General features: G+C 51.8%; 1 protein-coding gene across 1 annotated transcript; it reads right to left on the reverse strand.

Annotated features, from left to right (window-relative positions):
* Positions 1-94: 94 nt before the first annotated feature.
* On the reverse strand, positions 95-4,692 carry SMPD1 (sphingomyelin phosphodiesterase 1). The gene is given in 7 exon segments (XM_037840199.1): positions 95-904; positions 1,071-1,216; positions 1,439-1,515; positions 1,736-1,907; positions 2,409-2,932; positions 2,934-3,182; positions 4,123-4,692. Coding segments are annotated over 7 exon segments (1,878 nt in total). The 5' UTR covers positions 4,423-4,692; the 3' UTR covers positions 95-494.
* Between the last annotated feature and the right edge of the window lie 6,158 nt (positions 4,693-10,850).

Genomic DNA, 10,850 nt, shown 5'->3' on the forward strand with positions numbered 1-10,850 from the left:
TCCACACCATCACCCCAAGCCCTCAGTTTTTATCTTGCTCCCCAGGCCCCCTTCCCCTGCCTGGAAAGAAGAAATTAGGACAGTCTCAGAGGGCTCTGGAGTCCAAGTCTCAAGACTTTTATTGTAAAAGCCTGGCCTGGGAATCAGGCAGCAGCAGCAGTACAGGGGGAGCAGCAGCAGGCCCCGGAGCTGACAGCTCCTGTCCAGTGTGCTCAGGAAGTGTCTCCCTAGGCCTCAGCTTCATGGCCATGAAAGGATGGTAGTCCCAGAGCAACCCAGGTGCTGGGCACAGGCAGAGCTGCCAAACCCTCTCACGTCCTGCTAAACCAGCTCCAGGAAAGAAGGTCCTGTTTCCCTGGCGTATTTGGGGCCCTGGGATGGGCTCTTCCACCAAACTTTCTTGTGAGGTTGAACCACGGCAGCCCTCAGCGTTCTGGGACTTCCCCTTCCTCACCAAGAAAAACAAACCTGCCTAATTCTGGTCCCCAGGGGCGCTAGCAGAACGGCAGCCGCGGCCACAGGCTCAGCACGTCCGGTCGGCTCACATCCAGCACCAGATGGCGGCACAGAGCAGGGCTGTCCGCGCGGGCGGAGAGCTGCGCGCACAGGGTGGCCAGGCGGCAGGGCGTGTTGCAAGGCTCCGCGGGCGGGTGGCCTTTATGGTAGAGGAACCAGAAGGTCTGGAATAGCCGCGTGTCTCCCCGCATGCGGTATACCAAGTCGTGCCAGGCAGCAGGAAGCGCACTGGGCAGCCCGTAGGTTTCTCGCGCCTTATAGAGAAGCTGCCAGTCTGGCGTGGCTCCTGGAGCGTTCGCCTGCGTCAGGTTCAGGATGTAGGTCTCATGGTCCAAGACTACGTGAGAGCTCCCGGAATAATTGCCATCTATTTGGTAGACACGGTAACCTGCCAGAGGGGAGGGATGACTGGAGAGGGAAGGTGCGAAGGCACCGCCCCAGGGAGGGGCCACATGTCTTCTGGCCTCTTGCTGGCCTTGGCTCTGAGCCCGCCACCATGCCCCCTTCCTCCATCCCACCACCCAGGATAACCACTCATCCATCCCACCACTCACCAGGATTAAGGCCGATGTAGGTGGTGGCACTGGGTGCCAGGAAGGCCACGGACAGCGGCCGGCTCAGGGTTTCCTCATCATAGAAAACCTCAAACTCATCCACATGGGTGTGGCCAAAGAACTGACCAGCCAAGGTGTTCTCATACCTGGCCAGGAGACACCAATTTTTATTCAGAAGATTCAAGGGACGGAGAGGGGATCTGTAGGGGGTTTGAGGGGCTGGGGGTGGGTGGGCAGAATCTTTCTCCATTCTTTTCAGGTAAGTCACCTCCCCTATCCCAATGAGGGTAACAGGGATGGTGAGATACTCTGGGCAATTTCCAACCTTTAGGCTTTTCATTTTCCCCTCCATCCCCATCTCCTCCTACCTGGCTACAATGCGGTAATAATTCCAGCTCCAGCTCTTAAGGCAGTGCCCTGGGGGGATGTGTCCAATTATATGCACCTGGAGGGAGGGTGAAGGGTGGTTATCAGCCTTAGTGGGTGAAAGGGCTTTCAAGGGTGATCATGAACTGGACCCCCAAGGAACACTATGTTGGGAGCAGCAGAGAATCAAGCTTCTCAGCTCACAGGTGCTTCAGCTCCAGGTGGGGGGCCTGCTTCTCCACTCCCACCCTCCACCCCATCAGCACCCACCCCACCGTGTTCCCACTACTGTCTCTCACTTTGTCTCCACGGTCCTCAGCGGCCTGAAGCTCCCCCACCAACCACTGGAGCTGTCCAGCGGCATCTGTGGAGTTGATCAAGAGCCAGAAGTTCTCCCGGGAACAAAAATTCATATTGAGAGAGATGAGGCGGAGGCCGGGCCGTGGGGAAAGAGCATAGAACCCCCCGATTCTGAAACAAAGTGAGCACAAGGGGTCAATACTCGTTCCTAATCCTGGTCCTGCATGCCCAGTCCTGTGCGAGGCATCTGGGTGGAGGGCAGAGGCAGACATGACATCATACCCACCCGCAGGATGCTTACATTCCAGCAAAGACCAAAAGAGTTCAGGGGAGAGAGTCAAATGAGCTAGAGGAGGAAGCAAAGGTCATGCAGGGGGAAGAGGAGCTCGGCTTTGGGAAGTTAGGGGAAGTTAGGAGCCTTAAAGAGGAGGGGGAAGACATTTTGGAGAGGGCCAACATAGCAAAGACACAGGGGTCCGTGGAGAGGGCGTGCTGCTGGCATTTGAAGGAGACTGGCAGGAGATAGGGGTAGAAAGGGAAGGGGGTTCCAATTAGGGAGGGCCAATGAGAAGTGCTGAGGCCTCCCGCTAGAGCAGTCAGAGATAATGCCCCAGGCTCCCTGCGCCCTTCCATTTCATCAACCTTTCTCTTTCCCTTCCTGGGCCCAAGTACCTGAGGGTGCGAAGGGCTTCAGCAGGCAGCCAGGGCTCCCAGGCCTCAGCCATCGCCTCATAGAGCCAGCGGGAGGAGTGGTTGCCCTCTATGAAGGGTGGAGGGAAGCTGTTGACAGGTGTACTCTCATGGTTGCCCACGGCAGGGTACACAGGCACTGACCCCAAGAACTTCCTCACGAGGGCTGTGACAGTGGTCAGGGCCCGCAGCTGGTCCTGACGAGACTGGTGCCAGATGTCATGGGCGGGGATGTCTCCTGTCCAGTACACCATGTCAAAAGGGCCAGCTTGACCCAGCCCACTCAACAGGCTCTCTAGGGTCCACAGGGGCAGGTCACACCTGCTGTACTCGCCCCAATACCCAGCACCTGGCCGGGAGGCGGGCGGCAACCCAGAGCCCCGGCGGCAACACAGCGGGTCTGCACAGTCAGGGTCCATGCCCTCCATGTAGTCATGATCCCAGTGCAGGTCAGTGAGGAAGAGGACACGGCTGACAGGGGCGCCTGGGGCTGGGGGGTTGGGGGGGCCGGGGTGGTGGCTTGGGCACTGCCGGCAGAGAGACGTTCCAAGATGAAAAGATGTCCCAGTGCCCGCAAGTGGAGCCCAAGAGCAGGCCACAGGCCTCAGATGGTCTCAGCACTGAGCGTGTCCACACCTCCACCATGTCATCCTCAAAGAGCCGGACAGCTGACTGGCACACAGTAGGTGACGCTATCTTCAGCAGATTGCACATCTTGATAGCCATGGAACCTACTCGGTCCACATTGGCCTCCATCTGTGGTGGGAGAAACAAGTGATGAGACATAAGAGACAAAGCAGGGGAACCAGGTCAATCCCTGGCCACCACCCCTCCGGCCACAAGATCCAATCTGGGACTGGGCTGGTCTCAGGCCCACCATGGTAAAGACTCCTTGATGAACCCTGGAACCCTCAATTATACTGCCCTGTGACTTGGGCAGCACCAGACCAGTACTTCCTCTCCAGCTCAGTGGCTGGTGGCATTTCTGGTTTCTGCTTGCCCAGCTGGCTTCTAATGGGACAGTCATATCTCACACTTGTGACTCTTTCAACAGCTTTCTCAGGGACTGTCTGCAGGGCTGGGCAGCGTTACAGGTGGTCCAGGGTTTGGGGACACACACGAGGCCCTGCTTCCTTGGGGAGCCCTGCAAAGCTCACTGGCCAACCAGCACTCATCATATCCTCATCAGATCATGGCAGCCCCATCTAGTCCCAGGCCTCAGGATTTTTCTTAATTCATCAAGTCCTTTCTGACAACCTAATACCAGTCATGGTGCTCAAGGCTAGAGATGCTAAGTATACACCCAGTGGATGGCTTCAGAGTCAGGCACACTAGGATGGGGTCCCAGCACAACGTGCACTAGCTGAGTGCCCTTGAGCAAGTGCCTCCACCTCTTTGGAACTCTTCGTTTGTACAATGGAGACAAAAACTCTATTGTAACTACAAAGCAGGTTTGATTTAACCTGAAGAAAATGGCTAGCACAGCACCCAACATAAAATTTGCACAATTTCCTTCCTTCACAAAGATCAAGAGGCTGTTGCCACCAGTGTCCTAAAAGGGAGCAAACTCAGGGAAGGCTTGTAGATACAACCCTCTCCATCCGGGATTGCACTTCGGACCCCCAGAGCACCCACATTATCTCTGGTCCTCACCCCCCAGGGCTCCCTTTGGGCCTACAGTCCTTTTGGCACTCACCTTCAGCCCGATGTCGATGGCGGTGAACAGGATTTTGCAGACTGGACAGGTGAGGTTCCACCACCCAAAGGCATCCCGGAGCTGGGGCGCTATGTGATGGAGCCTGTCGGGATGACCTTGGGTGGGCAGAGGGTGTGCCCTGGCAGGGGCCCAGAGAACCAGGGAGTTGGGCAGGGCCAGCGCCAGCCCCAGGGCCATCCAAAGGCGCCCCAGGCTGGGGGCCCCCGAAGACCTATCCGGTCCCCGCTCCCGGCAGGACCTTGGGTAGCCCCGGCAGGGAGACGCTCCATGGCCGGGCATTGCGGGGCTTACTAGGCAGGGCCGGTTCGCCTGTCCGGCGCGCCCGGCCCCTGCTGACTTCAGCCCTCGCTGGCCCTCTGGGCCCCCGGCTGCGCTGAGGACACCAAGTCACCCTTCGCGGCAGTCGGCTGATTCCGAAGCCGCGAGCCACAGAGCAGCTCCGCCCCTTCCTCTTCCTGAGCTCCCCAGCAGCTGATCCTGGCGGGCGACAGGGAACCCCATCAAAGCTGCGGGGCCGGCGGGGAGCGCCCGGGACCGCCCCGAATCCCGCCCCTCCCTGGCGGAGACTGCGCCGGCCGCAGGGCGAGCGGACGCTTCCGGCTGGGTAGGTCACAGCCGGCTCCGCCCTGCGGCCCGATCCGCAGGAGGCCGCTCCGGCTTGCTCTGGGAAGGGTCAGATGTGGCTGATCAAAGGCCCAGCGGCGGCCCCTCGGCTCCTCCTTGCTGCCAGGCTAACCCCTTCATTTAACTCGGGAAGGGAGGCTGGGGGCGAGCAGGCCGGGCAGGGAGTCTCACACTGGGTGCATTGTCCCCGCCAAGGGGCGCGTCCCCTGGATTTCCCACGCCCTGCCACGGGCACCAGCACCCTTGAATCACTTTGAGAATCTCTGAGTCACCCTTGATTCAGAATGCTGAGATGGAAGGGACCCTGGGCTCATGTGGGAACACAGCTTCATTTTGCCGATAAGGAAGCAGGCTCAGTGATGGTGAAGTGACTAAGAAACAGTAAAGATGACACGGCCAGGAGGAACACGGACTGGCACCTGGATCTCTCACTTCCGTGTATTCACGATGGTAAAAACTAGCATTTATTGAGGGCTATACTACGTGCCAGACCAAGAAACCCACCCAGCCACTTTATAATGCTTAATCTTCAATTCTTACAACAAACTTAGGAAGTAAGTGTAATACTATCATTGCCCCCATGTTACAGTAGGGGAACCTGAAGCACTGGGAGGTTAAGCGGCAGAACAGCAATTAAAACCCCGGCTGTTTGGCTCCTAGCGTGCTCCTCCGAGGTCCACAGAGCTACCGAGTCCTGCCAGTTCTTTCCTTTGAGAATTTTTTCCAAGTGTCTCTTTTCCCCCTGGTTCTGCAGATAGGGTGCTAAAATAACAATAAGCATGCATCTTCTGAACTTATGTGTCAGGTATTTTTCTAAGGACATTCCATGTATTAACTCAATCCTCACAACACACTTAGGAGGTAGGTATTATAATTATCCCCATTTTACAGAGGAGGAAAGCAGGATGAAGCAACTGGCTCAAGATTACACAGATAGCTAGTAAATTCTGGAACGGGGATTTGAATCCAACATTCTGGCTCTATGTTTTGCGTCTTTGTTGTCATTTTATGCTTTCATCTCTAACATCTGGGTCTTCAAGGATGAGAAATTTGTCAGAAGGAAAAGGAGGAGGAGGAGGGATGTTTGAATATTGAGTAAAGCAGGTACAAAGCATGGAGACATGAAAGAACCTGGCACATTTGCTATGAAACCTAATGCACCCTTTCCCCATTTCCCGGTCAGGGATTTCAAGTAACCCCTTTTCTCCTTGACTGTCGCTGCTCTGGTCTCTGTCCTTCTGATGAGGGGACACTGATAACCCTCAGGGCCCAAATCCTACTGTTCTCTAAGACCTTAGCTCATATCTCATCACCTTAATAACAACTTTCTTGATCTCTCCCTCCTTTCTCATTTGCCCAGAACTCTTTTACAGTGTTTTCATGTATATTGTTACTTTTGATCAAACCATCACTTGCTGTATATTGTACACTCTTATCTTTCTGCATAGGTAATTAAAAGCTCCCTTTCCCCTGACAGGGAAGACATTGTTGCAAGGTCCTCCAGGAGTCAGATTCTGAGACAGAGATTAACATGCAAGAGATTTATTAGGAAGTGTTCTTGGAATCAACGCTTAAGAAAGGAAAGGAAAGGAAGCAGGACTGGGCAGATGGACACATTGAGCCATGATGCTATCTCAACAGAGGCTTCCTATGGGAGTTCTGGAGCTGAGATGGCCCTTCAGAGTTGTGCTGAAGTGGGGCGAGAGGGCTTGCTGCAGCCGGGCAATCCCTGTGGGGCGCTGACAGCTGAGGGCTTTCCGCAGCAAGCACTCCGAGCAGCCTGGGAAATAAGTCCTTCATTCCTGAAGGGGGATCCAGGCAGCCCATCACAGCATACACCAGAGTCCACCCCTTGTGCCTTTCGAATCCACTTCATATAAATTCTGGGAGCAACATTCTAGTGAGTCTCTCTTCACTGTGGAAATTTAGAGGAGGAAAGGTAGTGGGAAAACTCATTGTTTTCCTCTTCTGCTATCCATTCTAGATTTCCTTCACTCTCATCTAGCACCTCTGCTGAGCTCAGTAGCCCACCTAGTGGTATGACTTTCACCCCTGAGGGGTCTGAGCCCCTGCTGTCCCTGCCCTCCTGAAGCCATGGCTGCTACACTTGTCTTTTTACTATCAAAATAGGGCAGGAGAGTACCAAGAGGCACCCAAGTGGATCATCTGGACACTGAACATATTCTCCTATGTTTCCATTGTGTAACAGCTACCCCAGCTCTTCCTGATAATCAGGATTGATTCTATAATCAAATGCTGATGCCCCTTCTTGCCGACTAATCCCGGTTCTCAGGCAGAAGCCATAGCTTATAGATCAGTGGGACTTGTGCTCTTTCTCCTTTGGGAACCAAGACCCCTAAACCTGCAGAGCTTAGGGTTGTGCACTTAGCACAGATTCCCCAAGTGGGCTACAGGCAGTGATGGTAAGCAGGGCCCCTCCTGCTTCCACCCCCTTGGCCTGGACTCATGTATTCTACCTACTGGGGACACAGCACCATAAGAAGGTTGTTTGTTTGAAGTATACACATCACCCTGGAGAATGGTGCTCTGTCCTCTCTAAGTATCACTTCCAGGCTTGTGCATCAGCTGTGCTTTTGCCAGGCCATTCCATCACTGTATCAGGCTGGCAGTTTCTGGGTAGTGTGATATGTAATATGACCAGTGGATTTCATAGTTATGTGTCCACTCCCACACCTCCTTTGGTGAAAAGTGGGTCCCTGGTCTGATGTGATGGTATTCCATGCCTGTTTTCAAACACTCTATAAGTCATCGGATGGTGGTGGTACTTGAAGCCTGAGGGCAGGAAAGGTAAACCTGTGCCTGAAATATGTGTCCATCCCTGCTGCAAGAAATTGCTTCATTTTCTAGAGTAGAAGGAGTCCAGTATAGTCAATGCCACCAGGAGGTGGTTGGTCTTCTCAAGGTATGAGAGGTTATGCCCCAAGGTATATTGGGGATTTGGCTATTGTTTTTACTGCTGTCAGGTTGGACATTTGGCAGCGGTTGTAGCTAGATCAGTCTTGGTAAGTAGAAATCCACACTTTGAGCCTGTGCTATTGGGCTTCTGATGGTTCCACACTGCCACCAAACCTCTAATTTGGGAGGAGGAGTCTTATCATTCCCATTGCTCTCTGTGAGCCCAGCCCAGAAGTGGCTTCTCCTGCTGTCAGCCTCAGACCACGAAGGAGAGCCACCATGGGACTTAGTGATAACTTGTGACTCTCGCCACACATTCCTTATTGCTTTGGTAAATGCTGCCTCCCCTGGGCCTTCCCACAGAACATAGTTATTTGGTGAGTTTTATGGCCTTTGAGAGTATATTCACTGTGAATGCCCTCTTCTCTGAACCTTTTCATCCTTTCTGTCAATTATGGCATTTCTACCTCACTTATTGTGGGCCATTGCATTTTCCATGCTTTTACTTGGCAATTAATTACTTTCAAGTTTTCATGATTCTTTCAAGAATTTCAATTGACCTTAACAATAACCACCCAATTCCTCATCTTTATAGTTACTATTTCCCCTGTATTTCTGAAAAGCCTGATACTTTGAACCAGCTGATGTGTTCCTTTGCACCAGTACACCTTACCGTTTCACCAGGGGCTATCTGAGCTTCACCCAACCAGTGATGGGATCCAGCTGCAAAATCCCGTTCCAGCATCTGCTTTATCAGAGCACTCCCAATACCGACTGAGGCTGTGAGGCTGGGTTACCCAGGAAGCAGACCTAAGATGGAGGCTCTCAGGAGGTTTCTTAGGGAGCGCACTCAGGATCACCACCTGCGAAGGAAAGGAAGCAAGCAGGGTGGGCAGAGGAGAGGATGAGCTGTGATACATTCTCCACAGAGGCCTCAGCTGAACCTGCAGAAAGTTCTGAAGCTGAGATAACCCTCCAGAATTGTCCTGAGCTAAGGCACAGGGGCTGGTCCTTTATTCCCCTCTAAGTTGACCAGTCACTGGATGCAGGCTGTGACCGCAGGTAAGGAGGCAATCCTTGTCAGGGCTGCTAGTTGAGGGCTGTCTTCCAACAGCACCCCTAGAGGCTAAGGAAAACAAGTTCTTCATTCCCGAAGGGGAATCTGGGCGATGCCTTTGCTGTGTCCTCTAAACTCTTTGCCCGGTGTCTGTCTTAGGAAAGGGTGCAGATATAATGGGGGTGTCCCGTGGCTCATAGGCCATTATGGACATTTGTGGCTGGTTAATAAGCCAGAAGGCTGGTTTATTAAATCATCAATTGACTGCATCTGTGACTGATTATATCAGTGAAGGGTGTGTTTTCCGCAATGAGGGAATTCAATCAGCTGGATTTAATCCAATCAGTTGAAGACTTTTAAGGGAGAAAGAGAGAGGACCTTCACTTCTTCTTCTTCAGCTAGCCAGCGAAGCATTTCCTGAGGAGTTCATCAAACACCTTCATCGGAGTTGCCAGTTCGCTGCCTGCCCTATGGAATTTGGACTTGTGCATACCCACAGTTGCATGAGACACTTTTATAAAAATCTTACATTTACAGAAATCTCTTGTTGGTTCTGTTTCCCGAGAGAATCCTAACTAATGCAGCTTGGTACCAAGAGTGGTTCTTGAGAAACAGAATCTTAAAATGGGCTTTTACAATTGGTTTTCTACTCTGATTAGATTTAAAGGCACTAATGACTTCATTTCCAGTAATCAAGATGGCACTGACAGTCCATGGCATGAGTTGGCAATGGAGATATGCAAAATATCACCATTTGATTCTCCTAATCATACTCTTGTATGAAGCAAGGTTCTGGGTGACAGTGTTTTTGACACCTTACAGAGTTTTGCGGAGTGTGCCAGTTTGGATATATTATGTCCCACAAAAGAAACCATGTTCTTTGATGCAGTCTTGTGGGGGCAGATGTATTAGTGTTGATTAGGTTGGAATCCTTTGATGGAATGTTTCCATGGAGATGTGACACAATCAACTGTGGGCGAGAACTTTGATTGGATAATTTCCATGGAGGTGTTACCCCACCCATTCAGGGTGGGTCTTAAATAAATCACTGGAGCCATATAAAAAGAGCCATACAAACAGAAGGGACTCAGTGCTGCAGCTTACAGAGACATTTTGGAGCCAGCCTTTGAAAACAGATGCCAGCCATGTGCCTTCCCAGCTAACAGAGGTTTTTGGAACACCATTGGCTCCAGTGAAGGTACCTGATTGTTGATGCCTTGCCTTGGACACTTTATGCCCTTAAGACTGTAACTGTGTAAATAAATAAACCCCCTTTTGTAAAAGCCAATCCATTTCTGGTGTTTTACATTCTGGCAGCATTAGCAAACCAGTACATGGAATTAAGAGGTATAATGATGTTGACTGGTTGCTCTTAGATATGCTGGATAAAGTTATAAGAAAAAGGGATGAGTTAAAGGCTTCAAGTTTGAAACTAAGTGCCGTATGATGGATGTAAAGGTTTCTATGTGTACCCTGAAAGAAAGTCTTATTTCCTGTGGCCACAGACTTGATATTTCCAAAAACCAGACCCAGAATCTCTTTGCGCGAGTAGCAGATTGACAACATAAACTAAAATCTCAACTTCACAGGGTGTCTGCTGTTGATGTAAAGGCATTGATTGGAAAAGAATGGGATCCTGAAACTTGGGATGGGGACATATGGATTGATAATAATGGCAGTGAGGACATTGGAACCCTGGATTCTGCTGATGTACCTGTAATGGTCCACCCTCAGGAAACAGCCCCCCACCTTCAGTCTGCCCTAAGGAGCCTACCATCCAACCTCCACCTAAAGAGATTAACCCTTCAATGCCTGATAAACCTGTAATCACCTCTCCTGAGGAAGCAGCCCCCACTCCTCCATCTGGAGAGATTAATCCTGTTTCAGGAGATGAAACTGCAAGGAGTGTCCTGAGGTAAATGGCTTGAGGGATACTTCTAATTCTTTTCATGACCCACTCCCACACCAGTTTTTGCTTTAAAACCTATAACTAGACTAAAGTCCCAACAGGCCCTGAAGGGTGAAGTACAAAGTGTGACCCATGAGGAAGTAAGGCATACTCCAGAAGAACCATGTGAGTTTTCCCATTTATATAGATAGAAATCAGAGA

This window comes from Choloepus didactylus, chromosome 6 (genome assembly GCF_015220235.1).
Source record: "Choloepus didactylus isolate mChoDid1 chromosome 6, mChoDid1.pri, whole genome shotgun sequence".
Classification (NCBI taxonomy): Eukaryota; Metazoa; Chordata; class Mammalia; order Pilosa; family Megalonychidae; genus Choloepus; species Choloepus didactylus.